Source organism: Equus quagga, chromosome 9 (genome assembly GCF_021613505.1).
Source record: "Equus quagga isolate Etosha38 chromosome 9, UCLA_HA_Equagga_1.0, whole genome shotgun sequence".
In the NCBI taxonomy this organism is placed as follows: domain Eukaryota; kingdom Metazoa; phylum Chordata; class Mammalia; order Perissodactyla; family Equidae; genus Equus; species Equus quagga.
Genome location: NC_060275.1, coordinates 57,379,770 through 57,404,213, shown reverse-complemented (window position 1 = coordinate 57,404,213; position 24,444 = coordinate 57,379,770). Strand labels below are relative to the sequence as shown.

The window sequence follows — 24,444 nt, the reverse complement described above, 5'->3', positions numbered from 1 at the left end:
CAAAAATACTTCCCATATTACAAGATCTTTCTGATGAGGAGGACCTGCTCCTCCATATCACCAAATATGGGACTAAGGAAAGCGCACCTCAGAGTCCACCTCGCTCATATACTCCAGCTTCGGCCCCACTGTTAGACCAGCTGGTGAGCCCCTAAGAGACCTCCACCTTATCCCCCTATCTCACCCCTGCTTAAGCCAAAGGTCGTAATGAGGCCAAACCTCTCACTCCCCCCCAACACCCGAGCAATACTTCTACAGGGAATTGCAGTCTCCAACAACCAAGGACCCATCACCCTCCTCTTCCAGACAGTACAACTAGATTCGGAACAATTGGATTAGCTACAAACCTGGGATATATCTCCTAAGACAAGTGCCTGGTGGTGAGGGGAGACTTATTAATGTGCACATCCCCTTTTCCAACTCTGATTTGTATAATTGGAAGGCACACACTAAAGAATTGAGGGCTGACCCAGAGGAATTCATAAACCCAATGAAGGGAATCTTCTCCACTCGCGATCCAACTGGGGCAGATATTCAAAGCTGTTAACTACACTCCTTACAGCTAAGGAAAAGTCAGCTGTTCTGTTCGAAGCCAAAGAACAAGCAGATAATGAATATGACCCAAGATCAGACATCTGCAGGCCTAGTGAACAGGCTGTGCCGGGGACTGACCCAGAGTGGAATCCCAATGATCCTGATGATCAAGAAAAGCTAGGATATTTGGAGGATCTGTTTTTGAAAGCCATGAAAATAGTAAGCCAGTCACCCATTAACTGGCCTAAATTAAGAGAGGTCCAACAATGCCCTGAGGAAAATCCCTCTGCTTCTTTTCAGAGGCTGTGGGACTGCCTCAGGCAATATACAAACTGGGACCCTGAGGCCCAGTGCAGTACAGTGATTCTAATTCTCTATTTCACATCTCAAAGTGCTCCAGACATCTGTAGGAAACTCCAAAAGCTAGCTATAGGTCCTGATACTAATCCTGCATAACAAGTAGAGGCTGCATTTAGGGTGTTTGATAACTGGGATGAAGCTGAGGATGAAAAGGAAGACAAGAGGATGAAAAGGCAAGCCGCCCTCCTAGCTGCCGGCCTCCAGTCTACTCAAGGTAACCTGAGGAAGAGAAGGAATATGCCACGGGTGAGCGACCCCAGCCCCCACTGAGGGACCAGAAGGCCACCAACAAAGTTGGGGGTTAATCGGTGTGCGTACTGCAAACAGGAAGGGCCTTGGCAGCAGGATTGTCCAAATTGTCCCCAGAGAGGGAAGAGATTGAACAAGACCAAGCTGTGGCAACTTCCCTTGGCTACAGATGAGATGTGATGGGGCTGTGAGGCTCTCCAATTGGCTCCAGGATCCCCAGATGACCTTGGCAGTAGGAAGAGAGCATGTTGAATTCTCCCTCAATAGTGGAGCCACATTCTCCACGTTGAATGCCAAAAGTAGACAAAAACCTTTCTAAAGGAAAGTGTGACATAAAAGAGGTATCAGGAAAAGAGAGACCAAAAGATTTCTGGAGTCCTTGACCCGTGAAATAGGATTGTCGACACAAATAATCCATAACCAATCTATAAATCAAAACTGGAATGAGTTTATTATGAGCCAAATGTGAGGACCATAAAGCCTGGGGCCTTTCTTCCCCCACAGAGGACGAGCACCAAAGAAGTGGGGGTGTACAGAGCAGTTATATACCCTTAAAGAGCATGTTTCACATATGATTGAAATGTCCCTTTTACAATAGTCACAAGACTGCTCTGTCAGCACAGCAATTGATGGACACAGCAGGGTAGCAGGTCTGTTGTCTCGAGCTGGGTAGTCACAGGCAAGCACAGCAACCAGTTCCTAGCCTAGGGAGAGATGCTTATCCTTAAGGAAATGCCAATGTGGGGGAAGTTGCATCTTTGTCTTGAGACCATTTGTTCTTGTCTTTGGAACATAGCAAATGCTTAAAGTAGATATACAATGCATGTTCAATGGCCATGTCAGGCCCTTTTGGAAAAACAAGCTCAAGCCAAATTAGGTTTACACCAAATGGCTTCTTCATATATGCCAATATATCCTGTTGCTTGCCATTTTTATCAGAATCAAAAATGCTGAAGCATTCTTTTCTGCATGTACCAGAATGCCCTGTTCCCCTTCTAGGGAGAGACATGCTATCTAAGTTAGGGGCCTCAATAGGCTGGGAACAAAATAAAATAGAGATCCAAGTCCCCAAAAGTCGGGGAGGGGAGCTGATGGCCCTATTACAGGATACAGCAGCACCTGAGAAGGAGGAGATTCCCCTAAACGTTTTAAGCTGAGCTAACTTGGAATTATGAGCACAAAGACTGGTGGGGCGAGCAGCTGGTGCCACACCAGTAAACATCAAATTGAAGCAGGTGGATCACTGGCCCCGTGTAAAACAATACCCCTTGAAGCCAGAAGCCATAAAGAGGAATCTTTCCTGTAATCAACAGGTTTTTAGAATAGGGGAATATAGATTTGTTCGAGACCTTAGTGCTGTCAATGCTGTAGAGTACTGGATTTGTAATAGTATCTTCATTTTGTTTCTGGCACAGAGCTCTTAAAACTCTTGTAAATTTCCCATATAAGAGCCATAGGGGCATCTTTGTTATAATAATTACTTTAGTCTTCAGTTCCTGAAATAACTCCAGAGCAATAAAGGTGAAATAGGTGTCTTTCATTATTCTTAACAAGCCGCTTTCAACCACACCTGAATTTATGTTAATAAGGTGACTTTTAGAAAGCCCCAAAGGGTGGGGGCTGGTTGCCAGGGAAACCAATTTTGTGATTTGGGGGTTGGAACTTTCAGCCCCGTCCCCCTCCACACACCTCCAGGGTGGGGAGAGGGGCTGGAGATTGAGTTCAATTGCCAAAAGCCAATGGTCTAATTAACTATGCCTGTGTAATGAAGTCTCCATTAAAACCAAAAGATTGGGATTCATAGAGCTTCTGGGTTGGTAAATACCTGGAGATTCCAGGAGAGTGGCATGCCCTGAGAGAATCTGAGAGCTCCATGTTGCTTCCACACATATCTTGCTCTATGCATCTCTTCCAGCTGGCTGTTAAGTAAAATGTTTTCCTGAGTCCTGTGAGCCACTCTATCAAATTAATCAAACCCAAGGAGGGGGTTGTGGGAGCCTCTGGTCTGCGTCTGGTTGGTCAGAAGCATACGTAACAACCTGGACCTGCAATTGAAACTACAGGGGCCAGAAATGGACCCCTTTGAATGGGATAAGCTATGTGACCAAGCTTTCAAAAAGCTTAAAGCTTGCTAATGGAAGCCCCTGCAGTGGTCTTACAAGACCTGAGCAAAATGTTTGATCTATATGTTCGCAAAAGACAGAATAGCTAGAGCAGTGCTAATCCAAATGTTGGGACCCCTAAAAGGAGTGGTAGCCTACTTCTCAAAGTAGCTAGTGTAGGGGAAAAGGCATTTCCTCTACCTTCTCTGGGTTCGTCTGGCCGGAGAACGAATTAAATTCACATGAGACAGAATAGCAGGAGAAAATTAAACAAAGCTTTATGAGGACCATGGCCCAGGACCTTTCTTCCCGAAGGAAGAAAGGGCACCGAAGAAGTGGGGTGCACAGAGTGGTTATATACCCCCAAACAGGATGTTTCACATATGATTGAAATGTCCCTCCCACAGTAGTCACAAGATTGCCCTGTCGGCACAGCGCTTGATGGACACAGCAGATAGTGCGTCTGCTATCTTGGTGGGCTTAGCAGGAGGCAAGTCTCTTGTCTCAAGCTGGGTGGTCACAGGTGAGCACAGCAATCAGTTCCTAGCCTAAGGAAAGATGCTTAATCCTTAAAGAAACGCCAACGTTGGGAGGGGGAGGGAAGTCACCTTTATCTCAAGGGCCTTTCTTCTTGCCATAGGGAATATCTAAAGCAGACATACAATGCATGCTCAACAGCCTGGGTCAGGCCCTTTTGGAAAGACAAGGTCAAGCCACATTAGGTTTACACCAAATGGCTACCTCATGTTCTCCAACACATCCCACGGCTTGCCATCTTTACCCGTCAATGCACACATGGGAGAGGCCCAGGCAAGCCGAGCAACCCACCAAAATGGCTGAAACCACCACCCCAACCATCACATCCAGCTAAAGATAAAGGAGGACGCTGGGGGTGGGGGGAACCAGCCACAGGAGGCCACCAGACAAGCACAACAAACATGCAGATTTAAGTCCTTGCCTTTGGCATTGATTAAGAGTTTCTAGAGATAAGGTCATCTCCCCTTCTTCCTGGTAGAGAAGTAGATACCTTTACAGATGGAGAGTTCCTTTACAATGTAAATGTCTCTTACAGAGGGTAAGTAAATTCAACTTTTCAGTTGCTTTCCTGTCTGCAAAGAAACCAGCCTCAAATAATCCTCATGCCGAAGAGACATATCTTGGCGTGGCCAAGACCAGTCCCCCACACTAGAGACCATGGTGAAAGGATGGCTCTCATGCTTGAGAGCTGTAGCTGCCACCTGCCTCTTAATCAAGAAAGCAGAACAACTGACTATGGGCCAACCTCTGATGGTCTGGACCCCCCAACAAGGCTCTAGCCTACTAGAAGCTAGAGGACATCTATGCCCATCCCAGAATAGAATACTACAATATCAAGCTATGCTGCTAGATTTTCCTCAGATTTCTTTAAAACTCCATCATACCTTAAACCCAGTTTCCCTCCTCCCTGATTCCAATGGGCCTGTTACCCACGCTTGCCCAGAAGTGATTGCCAGCCACAGACGTCTCCAGAAGCAAACCATTAATTCCTGTTCTACCCTTCTAAGAATTTACACTAGTCTATTCTCCTGGTGGCATAAGGGAAGCCACTACACATGGTTGCCAGTGGTCCCCAATGATGCGGGCTCAGTGAGTCGAGAGTCGAAAGAAAGATTTCTCGGACTCTCAAGGTCTGGCAGTAGTGCTCTTTTATTTAGAGAATAGCATGGAGTAGCATGGAGACAGGACCCATGGGCAGTAAGAGCTGCAGGCTTGGGGACAGGACCCATGGGCAGTAAAGAGCTGCTGGCATGGGGACAGGACCCACAGGCAGGAAGAGATGCAATGTGTTGAGGGTTAGAGCTAAATTTATAAGGCATAGATATGTGAGTTATTTCTTTACAAGACAAAGGAAAGATCATGAAAAAAATCGTTAAAATGGTAGCAGTCTAGGTGGGGGTCTGGTTATTGGGTGGTCCTACAACTTTAAATAAGAAATCAGATCGGATTAAGTCAGGGCGTCCTATGCTTCCCGGAAGATGATATTGATCAGTATGTAGGGCACGGCACCGTGGGTTTCTCTCCCTGGGGCAGCCTTGATCCTCATCACCCCCAATAGTCAAGGGCTGGATGATAAACCATCAAGGGAAGATTCAAGTCCCCAAACGAACAGCTTAGGGACTCCTTAAGAATGCTCATGCTATCTTAAAACTTGGAAAATTGGTTTGTCCCAAGATCAGCTAAATCCTATTTGGGTACGGCCGGGCTTGGTGTTACTAATCACTTACTCTTCTCTAAAATTAGAAGGAGTCACCCCTCTATGCATCACACAAGGATGAGAAAGGCTCCCACGTGTGAACAAGAGAGATCATCAAAAACAATTGGTGACTCCAAGTTTTCCTGCAAACCACTCTGATTTGAAACTCTTGTTTCGGTGACACTGTACAGATACGTAAATCCCAATGACTTGTCAACCTTTGAGTGGCTGGCTATCCACCCCAGGCTCTGCCCTGGATCCACACCAACCCCGTATCGTTTAGGCACGGTATGCTTTCAAGAAGCTTGCATTTTCCTAGGCAGCAAGACTAGATCCATCAGAGAAGGTTGGACAACCCACTATGTAGACTATAAAAAAGCTGGTGGAATCTAGAGAGAGGGGGCAAGTATGCCCAGATCCCAAACGTACTAAATGCATTGAGGCTATAAAATTACAGGCAGTTGTTACGAACAACTCAGGGCTATGCCTGAGGTGACCCACAAACCTATTTGAGATTAGCTGGAAATTCTGCTCCTCTACTGGTCCCTATGACAATACCCATGCTCAGCAGGAAGCAAGTACACAAGATGGACCTTTGACCTGTGCCCCTCGAGAATGAGGAGCAGGGCAAAAACTGGAGGAGGGATTTTGTCACTGACTAGTTACCCCAAGGAACTCAAGGGTGGTTTTGGATATTTTAACTGTTTTTCCAAATTGTTCTTTTTCCTTTTGTTATGTTAAGGAGATGCAATCACCAACCCCCCTGAAACAGACCAAGCCTCACCACAGAACTATCCCTATGACCTTGCCTTATTTTTAATGCTAGATCTCTCCAGGAGGAGCTTAGGCCTTATTACCATAACCTGCAGTGTGTGTGGATGTATGTTTTCCAACTGAGCCTGTGCAAATGAATTCCCACCTCTCCCTTTTGAATATTCATTCCCCATCCGAAATAAATGTCCCTGCTTCCCTTTGTTCAGCGACACCATGACTCTGGAAATGGTTCCTCATGGTCTCCTATCTGCTGCAAATATACCTTACTTTGTGAGACAACTACTTCTGGTGGAGAGTCTGATTTAACTCACCAGGAGGGAACCCACTTTGGTTTCGGTAACATTCTGAACCCGGTCTTATTCTGTTGGCGCGAGCAGCTCCGGGCAAATGGATCCACAAGTAGGTCACCGGTCCCTTAGGTCTCGGTAAAAGCCATGCTGCTGCACCCCCAGAAGTGGTTGGAGGAAGCCCAGAGCCACTATCCCCCCTGATCCTGCTGAAGAGATGCTGCTGCTTCCAGACCACGTCACATTATATAATGATCCTGAACAGTTAGCCATAAGGTGTCCCTTTTGGATGTAAAGACTTTAGATGCCTGAAACCATGAAAGCAGCCTCTGGACAACCCTGGGTCTATACCAGAATTTGTACAGCTACCTCCAGCACCTGTGCTCACCAGTCCCCCTCATCCAGAACTCATCTACCCACCTCCCAACCCCATTCCATGCTTACACACACATGACGTGGCACGGTGTGGGAATGCAGAGTCCCGACGAAGGAGCGTGGAACCAAACTGGGTCCATGCAGAAAGCAACAGGGAGCCAAAAGAAGACATCCCAGGACTTAGAACAACAAAGAAACACAGCAGTTTTTTGAAACCCTTAAGTTTGAACTGAGAGGAAACTACATATCAGGTGTACAACCTTGGACAATTTACTTAATCTCTCTGAGCTTCAGTCTCCTCATGGATAAATTCAGAATGTTAATAGTTAACTATTTTTTAAGCTGGTTGGAGGATTAAATGAAATAATCCTTTGAAAATACATAGAACGGTGTGATTTGCATTCAAGATATTTTTGAGTAGCTCTCAAGCAATGAGGTCAGGGGAAGAATTCTTACCTAGGGTTATTTTAACTTGTTAACTGGTTGGTTATATGAGGGTTAGATGGAAGATAGAACAAAACTTTTGAGATATGTTCACTGCCATCTGCTGGCAGAAAAAAGTTTGACCATTAACTTTAAAAGGGCCACTGTAGGCTAAACAGATGAATGGAGGCCTCAAGGACTCTGCCCCCTCCTCTTGGTTAGGGTCTTTGCTTGTTTTTTGTTTTGTTTTGTTTTTTGAGGAAGATTAGCCCTGAGCTAACTACTACCAATCCTCCTCTTTTTGCTGAGGACGCCTGGCCCTGAGCTAACATCCGTGCCCATCTTCCTCTACTTTATATGTGGGATGCCTACCATAGCATGGTGTGCCAAGCAGTGCCGTGTCCAAACGGGGGAACCGAACCGGCAAACCCTGGGCCACTGAAGCAGAACGTGAGCACTTAACCGCTGCGCCACCGGGTCGGCCCCTATGGTCTTTGTTTGAATTGACTGATTGCTTTGCTCTCTCTAGTTGGGAGTCAAGCTAAGAAGAAAGACAATAGAAAAGTGACCAGGGTGCCAAGGTGAGGCAAGACTCCTGAACCTCCTTGATGTTGGCAAAGCCTCTTGTTCTGGGTGTGGCCATGTGATTGTAAGTAGGACCAGAGTTAAAACCAGACCCTGGAATCTGGGCAGTCTCCTGCCTTTCTGCTTTGCACAGAAGACTGAGCCTGCTAGCCCCAAAATGTAGCTCAGATGGATTTCTCATTTAAGTATCTATCTCCACTTCTTCCTGAAAACCCACGGAAATGACAGGAAAAGAATAAAAGGCAAGGAATTAATAAAAGTGCTGAAACAGGATGGGAGATGTCAGAAGACTAAAACTTCTGATGAATTTCAGGAGCGGGAGGGTAGATGGAGTCATATTGACAAATAAACAGACTAAGGGGATCACAGCCCAGGGGACAGCAGAGAGAAGACTGGAATGGAATCCATCAGTTTTTCACAGCAGAGCCCACCGGGGTCAGCAGAATGGGAGCCAGGAGGGAAGAAAGGAAGAAATTGAGGTGTTACATATAAGAACTATCTGCAGAACCATGGCATGGCCTATCCACTGTATCACTGAGAGAATCTTTGAAGCGAATGTAAAATAATACCGCCCAAAGTACCCAGGAGGACACCAGGAGGAGTTGGCTTCCCAGAGTGAGGACCAGACCACCAGAGTAAATCCCCTCCCATTTTAGCTCAGAGGGGTAGGGGTTGCCCAGCCCACTAGTCTGTTCACACTCTTCAGGTACCATCTGACAATCGATGTGCCCCACCTACTGACAGACAGCCACTCAATCAGCCTTTTTCATCCAGGAGAGCATCAGGGAACCCCCCCATCCAAGTACTAATTCAATCACGCCCACTCCTTCATTTATACCTATGAATGGAAAATCTAGGATCACCTAGCAATTGAGGGAAATGAGCAATACAAATGGGAAGGAGCAAGATTGATAGAATCATTGACTTTGGAGAAAAAAGTGATTCATGTAAGAGGACAGAATTTTTAAAAAGCCAATTTATCTTTAGAGAGATTAGACAAGACATGGATCTATGAATTCAAAAACAGTTTGCTATGAAAAGAAGGCAAGGAAAAGATAAATAAGAAGTCATAGGAATTAAAAATATAATTGCCAAGTTAAAAATTCAATAGAAGACACGGGGAAAAGAAGAAAAAGTTGAGGTCTTAACGACAGGGATACATTCTGAAAAACGCGTCATTAAGCGATTTCATCATTGTGTGAACATCACAGAGTGTACTTACACAAATCTAGATGGTACAGCCTCCTACACTAGGCTATATGGGACCAATCTTATGGGATCACCGTTGTGTATGCCTTTAATTGTTGATCAAAATATCATTATGTGGCGCATGACTGTAATCGAGGAAATAACAGAAGACAATTTCCCAGAGTTGAAGAAAAATATTTGTAATGAAAAGCTGATGTTCCTGACTGTCTTTCCTTTTCTTCAAGCCTATAATTTGGATATGACGGCTAGATATTCAGCTGCCATTTTGGACCATGAATTGATCTTGAGAATGATAGAAGCCTTGATTCTTTATGGCACCCTAGAGCTCCATTTTAGCCTTGAAATGCCTACCTCCAGAGTATTTTTCTGTAAAAGAGAAATAAACTTCCATCTCAAGTAGGTCACTGTTTGCAGTTTTTCTGTTACACGCAATGAATCAAATTCTTAATTCTATGCTGTCCAATGTGGCAGTCACTAGCCACATACGGTTATTTAAGTGTAAATTTAAATTAAATTAAAAATTAAAGTCCTCAGTCACACTAGCCATATAATAAATTCTCAATTGCTACATGTAGCTAGTGGCTGCTATAGTGGACAGGGCAGATGGAGAACATTTCCATCATCATGAAAAGTTCTCTTGGACAGCACTGTCCTAAAGAGACAAAGAAAAAATGCAGACAGAGATTGTAATGTTCTGATAGAGGACATAAAAACTATCTCTGGGAGCCGGCCCGGTGGTTAAGTTTGCATGCTCCACTTTGGTGGGCAGGGTTTGCCCGTTGGGATCTCAGTGCAGACCTATGCACCACTGGTCAAACCATGCTGTGGTAGGCATCCCATGTATAAAATAGAGGAAGATGGGCATGGGTGTTAGCTCAGGGCCAGTCTTCCTCAGCAAAAAGAGGAGGATTGGGAGTGGATGTTAGCTCAGGGCTAGTCTTCCTCATAAAAAACCTCTGTCTTACCTACCTGGCAGAATGTGCACCACAGTGAGGTGTGACTGTGGAGTCACGGAGGAAGAGGCATTTGAGATGTGCTTGAAGGCTCACACAGATGTTGAGAGGTTGTTCCCAGCAGATTGAACAGCTTAAACAAAACCTGGAAGCAGAAAAGCACAAGTCGTGTTCAGAGCAGTCTCATTTTATTGATGTGTAGGATGATTGGAAGATTAGCCAATATTTTGGAGATCATTTAAGGTAAGGGTGAGGACTGGGTACCTAATGAGGCAAGCACTGGGGGCTTTTGAAGGTTTCTGAATAGTAGGAGTGACGCTAGCAAAGCAGCACTTTGGGAGGTTGTGGGGGGGTCAGCAGAGGAAGAGACTGGAAGTAGTTTAGATGTTACTCAAATTCCAAACTTAGGGGCCGGCCTGGTGGCACAGTGCTTAAGTTCACCCATTCCGCTTCTCAGCGGCCTGGGGTTCACCAGTTCGGATCCCAGGTACAGACATGCCACCGCTTGGCAAAAGCCATGCTGTGGTAGGCATCCCACGTATAAAGTAGAGGAAGGTGGGCATGGATGTTAGCTCAGGGCCAGTCTTCCTCAGCAAAAAGAGGAGGATTCACAGCAGTTAGTGCAGGGCTAATCTTCTTCAAAAAAAAAAAAAATCCAAACTTAAAGGTAACAAGACTGGCCCAGTTTGTGGCCGTGGGGATGGGAAGAGGAATTAAGGCATAAGACATTTCGGCTGCAGATCCTACAGGGTTTTCCAACTGATCCTATAGAGATGTCAAGGGAGAGAAAGGAGCCTGAGAGAATCCAAGGTCTTTGGACTTAGGGACACGGGAAATGGTTCCACCAATGTAGGGGAGGCGGGAAGAGGAGCTTATAAGGCAAAGATTAAGATTCCTAGATTCCTTGTGTGCATTTTCCTAAAACACCAAGCAGAAGCTTAGAAGAGAAGTTAAGGCTGGAGATAAAGGATGTGGGAATCGTATGCCTAGAGAGAGTCAAAATCATACAATTTGATGAGACAACTGAGAGAAAAATTACAAGATAAAAGGAAAAATTCTAAAGATACAATCTCAAGGCAAGCCTAAGTGTGGGAGATGAGAGAGATCAAAGAGCCAGAGAAGGTAAGGATGTTTGCACCAGAAAGTGGTCCAGAACAGGACAGGGAGTGTTTTGGAAGCTAAGGAAGTCTTAAGAAGCAGACAAGAATTTAAAATATTGTGGAGACAAAGAGGGTAGAGACAGAAAGGTGTTTGGAATTGGTGAATGGTAGGTCAGTAGGGTGGGGAGGGTTGATGCCACGTTGTCATGGGCCCAGTGGTCCTCGGGTAGAAAGGAACAGTAGGCAAGCAGTTTAGTGGTAAAGAGAAGGAGACAAAAATAGAGAACCAGCTTGAAAAGCTGTCAGGTTTCTGTTGGGAGATCCTAAGGATGCTTTTACACACTTCTGCTGTCATACTTCATTGCTTCTAATTACGTGATTGTGCCCCAGATTCTGCTGATTTGACTGAGGCATTCTCTAGTGTAAAGCAAGGATGCACATAAGGGGTCAAGTCTGCCTTATTTATGCATCAACTCACAAGAATCTTAATATACTCTACTTAAAATGCATATTACTGGTAAGGGCAAAAGCCAATACGTGGAAAACATGCAGTCAAGTCTTTTCTTTAGAACTAGACTTAAAAGTCTTAAAAAGTTCATTTGTTCTCCAGGTAGAGTAGTGATGAAAAAAGAAAAAAAAAGGAAGAAGGGCGGATTGAAGAAGAAGGGAGGAGACAGACACAGAGCAAGTTGTGATCTGAAAGATAACAGGAAAAGAACATAAGAATTAGCACTCAATCTAGGCCAAAAACTCTGAACGTACTCTTCTTGAACATTGAGAGAAAAACCAACATAATGTAGGAAGAGAGTAGCAGTAACTGGCAAACTAGAATCTGAGTCCCTTTTTGTAAAGCTTGGTAGTTGATTGGGTAGAGATCCTTCCTTTAGAGTGACTTCCTGTCCTCTCCACCCACTGCACACCCAGTCCAGGCCCTCAGGCCTGCACCTTGTCTGACTGCAACAGCCTGCCTCCCACCTCTCCTGGCATTAACTCAAATTTGCCATCAAACTAATGTACAGGCACAGATTTTATTGGATCATGGCCATGTATTTTAAAAGAAAGAAAAACTTCCAATGGCTCCTTAGTTCCTATAAAACAAGCATAAGATAGAGTCTTCTCCTTGGTTTTCAAGACCCATATAATCCTCTCTCTATAATTTCTGGTACACTTTAGTGATTTTCTACTCTTGCCCCAACACATACCATTGGCTCTAGTTAGGCTATTTCACCACTAATGAGCATCAGCTTTTACCCAAGTACTTTCCCATCCCATGTTCACTTTTCTTCCATAACTGTGCAAATCCAACCCATTCCTGGAGGATTTATATAACGTGCTCATGCTTTAATCTCCCTTGATTTTACTAGTTCTAATATTTCCTCTCTCAAATTTTACACAACAGTGATTCTCAATGGGGAAGAAGGAAAGAGCCAAATATATCCTAATCACCTTAGAAGCGTTTTCAAACTCATCCCCTCATCCCAAAACTCTGCTATGGCGCCCCTCAACCACCTGTGAGTATCAGTGCTACTGCCAAGGGAATGCGCCATATCCCTCATTCTGTACAGCTATAATAAGCTACATACTACTCTAATTCTGACACCAATTACTACGTGTGTGTGTTTTTCACACACTACCAACTAATTCTCTGACACCAGCTGGGTGTCCCACGATTCAACTCAATTCCGACACTGCCTACCTGGAGTTAGCATCAGATCTCACAGGGTAAGGGCTTAGTCCTACAGACTTCCCTGTCCCCATTCAGACGCCAATCACAAGTCCAGTTTCACCTGTGCTTCTGAGCCACTGGCTATAGATGAGAGGTTGCCATGACCCCTCCTTGGATTTGATTAATTGTGCCAGAAAGGCTCACAGGACTCAGAGAAACATTTTACTTACTAGATTATTGGTTTATTCTAAAAGGATATAACTCAGGAACAGCCAGATGGAAGAGATGCATATGGCAATGTATGGAGAAGGGGCATGGAGCTTCAGTGCTCTCTGAGCACACCGCTCTCCCAGAATCTCCACGTGTTCACCAACCTGGAAGCTCTCTGCAGGCTGTCCTTCTGGGCTTTTATGCAGGTTTCATTACATAGGCATAATTGATTAAATAGTTAGTCGTGAGTGATTTAACTCAACCTCCAGCCCTCTATCCTCTGTGAAGATGGGGATGGGAGGACAAGAGATGTGATGGGAAGTTCCAACCCTCTACTCATGTGGTTGGTTTCTCTGGTGACCAGCTCCCATCCTTAGGTGATTCCAAATCCTTTAGGGGCATTCTGAAAGTCACATCATTAACATAACAAAAGACACATTTATAGCTCTCATCACTTAGAAAATTCCAAGGGTTTGAGGAGCTCTGTGCCAGGAATGGGGACAAAGACCAAATATATATTTCTTATTATGCATCACAATATTACACCATGCCACACAAGTTTGTTTTTAATTACGTGGAGCGTACTTTCCCACACATACGATTATTATAATGGTTCTTGGCCTGTTAGCTCCTTGAGGACAGAGACACTGAACGGCCACACTCTTGGCATCATGCTGAGCATGCGGTAAGTGCTATTCTCCAACGTGCAGTTTGCCTCCTCCCAGGTGCATGGTAGGATTGATTCCCCAGCTCACTTTGATGTTATATCATGGAATTTATTTTGACAATGGAAATGTGAGTGGAAATAGAAACTCACATGCAAGTACATGTCAGGATGGGGCTTCCATCATCCTGGATTCTTGAGTAATTACAATATGACTCCTTGCTAATTTGTGCTGAGCATGTAACATAATGGGAAAATGAATGTTTGTTATGTTAAGTCACTGAGACTTGGGAGCTGTTTGTTTCTACAGGATAACATTGGTTTTCAAAATGCTGCCCCTGGACCATCAACATCTGGGAGCTTGTTAAAAATGCAAACTCGCAGCTCCTACTCCAGATCCAACAGATCTAAATCCACATTTTAACAAGCTCTCCTCATGTTTCCTATGGCTATTCAAGTTCGAGAAGCACTGGCCTAGATTATCCTGACGAGTACAGAAATTGTTACTTAAAAATGACTGGATCAAGGGGCTGGCCCCGTGGCCGAGTGGTTAAGTTCGTGCGCTCCGCTGCAGGCGGCCCAGAGTTTCGTTGGTTCGAATCCTGGGCGCAGACATGACACTGCTCATCAAACCACGCTGAGGCAGCGTCCCACATGCCACAACTAGAAGGACCCACAATGAAGAATATACAACTTTGTACTAGGGAGCTTTGGGGAGAAAAAGGAAAAAAAAAATAAAATCTTAAAAAAAAAAAAAATGACTGGATCAAATCCTAAAATGGGTGTACAGAGAGCAAGGAAGAATGGTAATGCTTGTTATGTGGTGGAAAAAAAGACAGCTTGACTGATGTATAATATATACAATTGTACGAGGAAAGGCTAGAAAACATGACATCAATACTCTGTGTCGGTTTCTGTTGTCTCCATTTAATGAGATACTACAAGAAAGAGATGAGCTAAGGAAAGAATTAACTGAATGCAAGCAAGAGTAAAAGGAATTCGAGGTGGTGGCCCAACGATGTGAATGCACTTAATGCCACTGAACTGGAGACTTAAAAATTGTTAAGGTGGAAAATTTTATGTTATATATATTTTACCACAATTTTATAAGTAAATAAATAAATAAATAGGATTCTTTAGTGATACATTTGAAACTACCATAAAAAAAGTTTTTTTTAAAGATTCAAGAAAATCCAGAGTCAGGGACTTCAGAGTGGGAAGAGACAGCTCTTCTCAATCCAATAAGTAAAAGACAAAATTAAGAAAGTTGAACAACATAGACCAATTAAAACTCAGATCAGACACTAGGATCAAATCAAGGGAACAGCTTTCACCACCATCAAAAATCCCCTGAGTGGATTAAGGAAGCCATCTCAGAGTAAAGTCCAATAAGGATGGATCAAAAGGATCCAGTGAATCCTTTCAACTGGACAAAATGGCTCAGAGAAAAGAAACTAAGAGCATGACTCTCCCTCAAAGCCTGATAGACTCAAAGCATACATAATTAAGATGAGAGCAAGAAAGAGTCCTTGGGGCAAAAAAGGAGGAACATGCAGCAAGCCTGGGAAATAGATCTGGATTTGCACTGTCCAATATGGTAGCAGTAGCTGGTGAGCCCTGGAACTGTAATACCATGGATCCTATTCTTCCTCTTCTGGAGTGGGAGTGTCTGTGTGTAGTCCCTTTTTCCATCATTGTCCATTGACTTGGAGGACAGTATCAGATAAGTTGTCCTTTTAGTCTATTGGTTTCCAAATCAAGAGGAGTCACATCTGGACCTGATGTAGAGACTACCTACCTTTTCAAAATTATACTCTCACCCCAAAACTCTGATACACCCTGCATCTACCAGTGAGAATTGCCACTACAACCATGGGAGAGTATCACAGCCCTCATTTTACAACACGTATAGTCTGAGCCTCAAAAATCCACATTTATTTATATGTAGCATCTTGAATTGTGGACAATGTTTCCATGTAACTTGAAACATTCAAGACTTGAAATAATTCATGCCCCACCAGTCCTTCGATAGCAGAGAGTCTCTAACAGCCACTGCTTCTTGCCCCACACTGAGTACTGATAGGTGACATCTTCAAAATGCTTACATTTTTACTAACAGACAGACTTTTGGGCAGTGTATAATGTCAAGTGTAGAATTTTATTTTATTTTCAGGAGTTAAATAATTTTGAACTGAGAAATGGCCATCCTACAGGTGATAAATACTGTCAAGGATACTTCACCATAATTGACCAATGAATATACCTTCTCATTTTGCAGCAGCTGCTGACAAATTGGTAAGAAGACCAAAAACATTCTGAATATCACACATCAGAAAAACCAGTTCATGTGGGTGGTCTGGTCCTTGCATTTTATTAATCATTTATTTGAACACATATTTTTACATCAAATAAAGTTCCTACAGAAACAGAATGAGTTAATATAAAATGCCATACAACAGTGAAATGGATATTTTGATTAGGGGACTTTGTGTTGGGATTCCAAGGGCTAGTTCATTTGCAGATATTTACCAAGTCACTATGTACATGTATTCCTTCCAAATGAAGACACATCTGAACACTTGGGTTATTTCTGCACTAATTATATGGAGATTAAAAGACATCTGAGCATTTCCTTAAAGACTTTTATAGAAAGGTCAGACCTTGTCTGAAGTCATGAAACACCCAGAGCAGAGAGTGAGCCTAATGGGAAGTGAGTTCCCAGATGGAACCAGTGTAAACCACAAGGGCCAAAATTTGATTCCACCCATAAGATCTGCACTCTGGTGAGCTCAGGTAGCACTCAGTGAGTGCTACTTGGCAATCTGTTCTTGGGCAGCAGATTAAATACACATTTGCTTAGCAACAATAACAAACATCAGCTGAGTGCCTGCTTTGTACCAGAAACTGCTGCAGGCAACAGGGCCACAGAGATAAGCAGGAAAGTCAAGCGGCTACCTTTCACAGAACCTAGGTTCCTAAGATGTCCCATGTAAAAACAGACAGCGGTTTCCCATTATCATTACATGAAGATCCCTTACATTCATGGATACACTCATGACCATTCACTAAAAGAAACAGGACCCATTTGAAGGTCTGGCTGCATCTTCTAACCTCAGTTGTCAATTTGCCATTTTCCAAAGATTTGGATGTCTTATCCACTTTCCTGCTCATGCCAGGATCATTATTTTCTGGACTCCGAACTGCCAAAGGTGAGAGGTCATGTCTATAAGTTATTTTTGTGTACTACACCCACCCAGGAAGTTCCTTTGCCCCAACAGGCTTCAACAGCTCATCATTGTGCGGCCCTAACGGTCCACTGCTTTATTCACACTTTGTCCTTCATTGGGAACAGTCTAGACATGAATATCCAAAAGAAAAGAGAAGATATTAACACCAAAAATAATCAAATGGAATATAAGAGCTGTAAGGACCAAGCCTTGCCGGCAGATAAGAACACTGGGACGGAGAGGTTAGAGACATACCAAAGGTCACACAGTTGCTGTGTGGCAAAACAGGCCTCCTGGTTTCCCAGCCACTGCTCTGATCACTGCCCTCTGCATTCTCACCTAGTATTTATCCCACTGCAACACTTCTTGAAAACAAATAGCCAATCCCTGTGGTTCTTTACAAGTTTTCAAGGTGTTCTCACATTTTCTCCTGTAGTTCTCATGACCATCCTGTGAGGTCAACACAGATGTGGAACCTGAAATGAGATGACTAAGGAGACATCACCTGTTAATGGCAGAGTCAGGACCTGAACTCAGATTTTCTCACTCCATTCTACTTTGGAGAAGGCAGCACTCCCTGGGTTAGAGAAGGCACCTGACCTTCTCTGGCTGCTGGAGTCAGACTGAGGGGCGATGTGCAAAGTATACAGCAACAGGGTTTGAGACTCCAAGACAGACTTGCCCCTGAGAAGATCAAAGATAGCTTGGTTATAGGCATGTGCTGCACACAGCACAGGGGTGCCTGGAGCCCCTGACATGCCCTCAAACGCTCATTTGGAAACCCTGGAGTGAGTCAGAATAGGACAGTAAGAAAGAGTCGAGAGTCTTTCACACCACATGAGGCAAGGTTTGGAACATGAAGGTTTATATCTGGGTAAGTGCAAAAACATGATTGACTAGAGGGTAATTAAGGAAATTCCATCCTTGGACAATTATGAACACAAGCCATAAAACTAGAAGTTCAGGAAAAGAGAGCTGTAGAGACGTCCTATAACAAATGAACAGGAAATGTCAAATAGAAAGAATTCGACCCCTCTATTCTGCCTCCCAAAGCATGCACAACTCCAGGAGCATCAAGCAAGGTTATGGCACTACTTCTGGGGAGAGAAAGCAGTCAGAAATGATGTAGATGTTCACAGACTTCTTTCCATTACTGTCAGCTCTTCATCACGCTTAGAGTTGCACCCAGGAGGTTTTACCTTCCCTGAGCACGCACTTAATAGATGGAGGATGGACAAGGCCCCCAGAAATGGGTGGGAGCAGGAGAAAAAGGAGAAGGAAAACAGGACAGCAAGAAATTGTCACAGACCATTAGCAAAATGGATAAGTGGCATGCACTTGTCTGACCCAACAACTGCCACAGGAAGGAAAAAAAGGGTGCATCTTAAGCACAAATTCGAGATGGAAAGAAGATAAGGGGAATGCACGGTTTTGATTTCTAGTTTTCCTGCTTTGCCTTGCCGTACCTGACTTTGCCATAAGGCAAAGGAAGGAGAAAAGAGAGCTGCAGGAGGAGAACTTCCTGTTTAATACCTGCTAGGGAACCTGCAGGCCATTCTGAAGCCATGGCAACAAATAAGCTCCTTAAAGGTCTTCCGCATCTCTTGGCTGCGGAAGGCATATATCAGAGGATCGATCACAGAATTACACATGATGAGTATGAGGTACATATTGAAGTGAGACATAAAGCAAGAACAGTAGAGGTTCCTAGGGCAAGAAATCATCAAAGTAAGATGGAGAAAGAATGGAGCCCAGCACACGATGAAAACACCCAGCAGCATGGTCAGGGTGACAGCACCTTTCATGCTGGTCCTTTGCTGCACAGAACTGTATCCAGACAGAGCTGCTATCCTCTTGACATGAGTCTGTGCCAGGAGGAACATGTGTATATACAGAGACACAATGAGGAACAACATGGTGAAGAACATGGAGATGAGGCAAATGACGACATAAGTGGATTCATAGTAAATGATGAAAACAATACTGCAGCCTGTGCAAAAGGTCCAGATGCACGCAATGATCACCCTGGAACGCTTCACTGTCATGATGTGGTGGTAGCGCAGGGCATAGAAGATGGTGATGTACCTGTCCACTGCAATGGCCAGCAAACTGCACATGGAGGCCACCACGGAAATGCAGATCATGGAGTCAAACACATTGTCAATGTGACGCACAAAGGTTTCTGCTATCACCAGATGCTTATTATTTATTAAGTATATGGTGATGGTCTCCCAGGCATTGGACATGCTCACCAGCATGTCAGCTACTGCTAAACTGCACACAAAGAAATACATGGGAGAGTGCAGGTTCTTGTTCTTCACTATGGCACCTATGACCAAGATGTTCTCCAAGAGGCTGATGAGACCCAGAGTCAGAAACACCTCCACAGTGATGCCCATCTCTTCACATGGCAAAAACTTGCTCTTGTCATTTGGCCCCGAAAGGTTGCCTTCTGTGGCATTCAGGTTGAGATCCAAGAAATGAAGATGAAATGAAGTATTCATTGCTCCTCTTCTGGCAGCAAATTTACTGTAAAACAGGTTTTAATTCATGACCCAGAGAGGTTAACACTCTACCGAAAAAGTACAGTAGCGTGCTAAAAGCAAGTACAGCCTAAGAACAGGGCAGCATGGACTCAATGCACAGGGCGAGGCCAGCGTGCCCCGTCTGCCTTGTATCCCTGACTCCTGGAAGAGTGTCTCTCCCACAGGCAGGCTCAGAATCTCCACCAGCCTCCTCTGCCCTCCTTCCTTTAAGCTCCATTCTTTTACATACCTCTTCACGGAGTGACCACACATCTCAGTGTGCCCAGGACAGCTTCACTTTTTATGCTTGTTGGCCTGGGGCCCAAGTTCACTCTCAAAAGTGTCCCCAACTCACAACCTACAAAATCCCTCCCAGTCTCCTGATTTTCACATTCCTAAGGCTCCTGCACTGCATTTGCTCACGTGAGCTCAGATTTCTGAAGGATATATGGGCCCATATTCTCTTAAGAGAGACAGTTGCATTCTTAACATTTGTTCTCACACTTCTAAAATCCACTAGAATTCAGTCTCTGTTTTGTAACTAAGATTGTAACCAAGTTGACCCGTTAACTTGAGCATAACCACATATAAAAGTTACTGTCTTCAATTCATAAATTTAGCTTGCACATTCATGTTAAAATTGAGCCACACAGGATGCTGTTTTCCCCTCAAGAAATGTTTTCTCTGAATTCTGCATTTGAAATTCCACAAAGTCTGACTGGTAGCTTTCTAAGTTCCACATATGTCTGGCATGAAGAAACAAGGGATTGAAATTTACCAAGTTCGAGAGCAAGATAGTCCCTCCTTTGCTGCCTAATTTTTCTCCCATGATTTATATTCAAAAAGCCTTTGCTCTCCAAACTCAGAGCACATCTAGGGAAAGAGTTAAAATTTCTGTCACCATTCTCATCATCAATAATAAGTATTTATTAAACTGTAATCATTTGTTAATTAGGTCTAGTTATCAGAGTATATCAGAGATAGCAACCAATTATATTATTATATTAAACATCATATCAAGCTGTTTAAATATTCAACTAGCTCTCTTCTACAAGTAGATTTGGCATGATTTTGCATTCCTTTCAAGGCAATTTTAAGTGAATAGAAAGTCTGGCTATTTACCAGTGCTCTCCTTCGCGCCTCTTCTCTTGCACGGCAGCCCTTGGGCCCCTGGCTTGGGACACTGGCTCAGCCTGGGCACCTGGCATCCACGGCTGTGACAGCATCAGGGGCTAAATGCCATCACCCCCGGACAGGGACTCCTCTGAACTGAGGCAAAGGCAGCTTGAGCCTCCGTGGCCACTCCCTTGCCTTTATGCTGCCTACAGGCCCGCCTCCCTGTCGCCGCCCCCTCCCACCCAGAGTCTGTCCCCCCATCCCACAGCTTGCTCTTTTCCGGGCCACCCGCCTGAGGTACCACCTAGTGGTCAGAGCCATAGAGCATGACCCTGCCGCTCCCAAGGGGTCACTGCTCTGTCAGCCTTTGGAGCTCATGGTGACACCTGCATAGAACAACATTCTTCTCCTCTTTGTGGAAAATCCTTCCCCAAAAGTGAGTTCAAATGTTTTTTTCTAGTTGGTTATTCTTTTTGACTGTTTCTTTTCTCTTCCTCTTATGCTCTGATTAAGTTAAGCCCGTGGCTGGGTCTGCCATGCAAGATCTAACACTACAAACACGCTTTGTTACTTGAGCAAAAAGACCCCTGGCCAGATATCCTGGCTGTTGGCAATAGTTTCTGGACCTCCTGTTTTTCTGATCCCTAAAACTCTGACCTGCAGTCCCCAGGGATCTTTATTACACAGCACGAGTGAGAGATGCACAGTGACTTCTGGGACAAGCCCAGGGCGGAAATGCGCAACTTTACTCTTAGAGATGGGATCGGGGCTTCACATATACCCAAACAACCCTTCCAACACGTGCAAGCATACCGGGCCACAGACAGAGTGGTCCAATGCCACGGGTGTCCTAGTGCCCTGCTGAGAGCTGCAGGATAGAATTTTGTGAAGAGATTTCTTAGGTTGAGAATACTGCTATGTGTACACAAAAGGAAAAGCTGACAAAACGTAAGAAGATTCCAACATTCCCTATTTGATTCCAGATCAGCGAAGGCTCTGCAAAAAGTCCTGGTTTCCCAATAAAGTGGTAAAAGTAGAGACTTCTGTCTGTTAAAGAGAATTGTCCAGACTACACGGCATGGCTGCCTTTGATGCTGCTCAAATGGCATGTGTCTCTAGGCCCTATTTGCAGATACTACTGTGAGTGCTGTATAAGACTGACCTTCTTAATCTTTACAGAAGCCCTAGGAAGTGGGTTCTATCATAATTCCCGTTTCACAAAGGAGGAAACCAACACTTAGAGAGGTTACATAGCAAACCCAAGGTCCCATCACTGGGAAGCATGGTTAGTGCTTGAACCCTGGCAGCCTCACTCAGAGCCCAAGCCCTTTCTGGGCACAGCGCTGCCTCTCCAAGGAGCCCTGGTGGTCATCGAACTTATTCTTTTAAAATGCTGCTGGATTTGCTTTGCAGTTTTCTTGTCTTCATACTGTCTTTAGTATTTAGGTTATCCTGGATTTGTTAAATAAATTGAGGAAAGATCTCAATTATTTTTCTGATCTGAAATGAGTTTAAGTGGGGTGGGAATTATCTGTTTCTTACAGGAAAACAATTCAGTTGAGGTCAATAGAGCTAAGAGATTATGGATGAAGCTCTTCAACTCTCCCTGCCATTGGAAATCTTCTGCCTCCTAAACACCATCTTAATAACAATGCTGAACACACATAACACCGTGGTATTCCATGAGCCGCTGAATTCCACATGGTGGATACTCCCTTCTCAGTGAAAAGGCAGAGTAGCCACACCACAAACCCTGTGTTTTACTTTGTTTTGTGCCTTAAGCAATGACAACAGAGATGATCCTAAATTCAAATGCACGGAGAAAAGACGTGCAGTCATGTCTACGATGGCTTCCAAGGGTGAATGAAATCTATTGCACACTCTGTGTCACAGGCTGGGTTCTCTGGGATGCAGACTCTGAGAGGAGTTTACTATGCAGGGTGCCATTAGGAAGCACCCTAGGGATCAGCAGCTGTGCAAGGGAGGGAGAGGGAGGCAGAGCCCTGGGTGGGCCCAACAGCCTCAGCCTCCCCTATCTGGAGCTTCGAGAGGTAAAAACAGCTTGTCAGTTGCCCCATATCAACAAGTTGTCCCACGACGGTCAAAATGGCTAGGCCTTTATACCTGCCTGGCTCAGTCACCAGAAGCAAGCTGCCTCTGGGAAGGTGTGAGGTCTGGCAGGATGCACCCAAGGCCGACCCTGAGAGAGCTGACAGCTGGAGGCTGCTGCTGACCACTGCCAGAAGCTGGGCAGCAAGTCCTTCTTTGAAAAGGCCTGGCACATCTCCACGTCCATTGCTCACAACATCAATAAACCCTTTTTTTCTTTTTCCAGTTTTATTTAAGTATGATTGACATATAACATATGTAAATTTAAGATGCGCAGTATGATTTGATACACGTATATACTGCAAAATGATTACACACTGAGATTAGTTAACACCTCCCTCCCCTCACATGATTACCTTTTTTTTATATAGTGATAACATTCAAGATCTACTCTCTTAACAACTTTCAAGTGTATAATACAGTGCTGTTAACCATAGTGACCCTGCTGTGCCTTAGAGCCCCAGAACTTACTCTTCTTATACCTAGAAGTATGTACTCTAGGACCAACATCTCTCCATATGCCCCAACCAAGCCCCGGGCAACCACCATTCTAGTCTCTGTTTCTGTGAGTTCAGCTCATTTAGCTTCCACATAGAAGTGAGATTATATAGTATTTGTCTTTGTCTTTCTGACTTATTTCACTTAGCATTATGTCCTCAGGGTCCATCCATGTTATCATAAAAGGTAGGATTTCCCTCTTTTTATGGCTGAATAATATTCCAGTGCGTGTGCATGTGTGTGTGTGTGTGTGTATCACATTTTCTTTATTCATTGATCTATCGATGGACACTTAAGTTGTGTGCACTGTCTTGGCAATTGTGAATAATACTGTAATGAACATGGGGTGCATATATCGCTTCAAGATCCTGATTTCATTTCCTTTGGATAATACCAGAAGTGAGATTGCTGGATCATATGGTAGTTCTATTTTTAATTTTTTGAGGAACTTCCATACTGTTTTTATGGTGGCTGCACCAATGGACATTCCCAGCAACAGTGCACAAGAGGTGCCTTTTCTCCACATCCTCGCCAACACCTGTTGTTGCTCATCTTTTTGATAATAGCCATTTTAACAAGTGTGAGGTGATATCTCATTGTGGTTTTGATTTTCAGCAAATTCTTTTTGAATGTCATTTCTGTGCTGAAGCCCATGTTTAATGCCATCATGGGTCCAGCCAAGAGGACTTTGAGGCCTACTGCTGAGGCAAAGCTTACCTGGATGAAACATTGAGAGAACAACACACAACTCCAAAAAGTTAGATTACAATTTTTTTTAACTCCAAGGTTTATAAAACATTTTCATATATTAACTCATTTGATCCTCATAGCAACCCTGGGAAGTATTAAAGTTATTGCCATCTTCATAGATGTGGACTTTGAGGATCAGAGAAGCTGAATGGATTCTTTTGACACCACTTGGTTAATAAGCAGTGGCATCAGCTGTTGAACCCAGATCTCATTCCCAGGCCCACGTTTATATATACACACATGCCCACGTACGTATGAACATTAGACAGTGGAGTCTTAAATACGCACCAAGTTTCCTATGAACATTTATTGAGAGCTACAATGCCTGATACTGTAGTCTCGTGTGTTCAGATTCTCAGAAAATTCTCCCAGCAACCCTATAAAGTCAATATTCTTAGCACCATCTTATGGATGAGGAAACTGAAAGTAGTCATGTGACTTCCCAACTGGTGATGAAACCAGGATCTGAATCGAGGCTTCAATCAACATCTATGC

The 24,444-nt window shown here is 44.1% G+C and overlaps 1 protein-coding gene across 1 annotated transcript; it reads right to left on the bottom strand.

The window, feature by feature from the left end:
- Positions 1–15,955: 15,955 nt before the first annotated feature.
- On the bottom strand, positions 15,956–20,739 carry MC5R (melanocortin 5 receptor). Its single transcript, XM_046671762.1, has 2 exons — positions 20,599–20,739; positions 15,956–19,480 (listed from the first exon to the last, which is right to left on the bottom strand). The coding sequence occupies exons 1-2, from the start codon at positions 20,700–20,702 to the stop codon at positions 18,478–18,480; spliced, it is 1,107 nt and encodes a 368-aa protein (XP_046527718.1). The 5' UTR covers positions 20,703–20,739; the 3' UTR covers positions 15,956–18,477.
- Between the last annotated feature and the right edge of the window lie 3,705 nt (positions 20,740–24,444).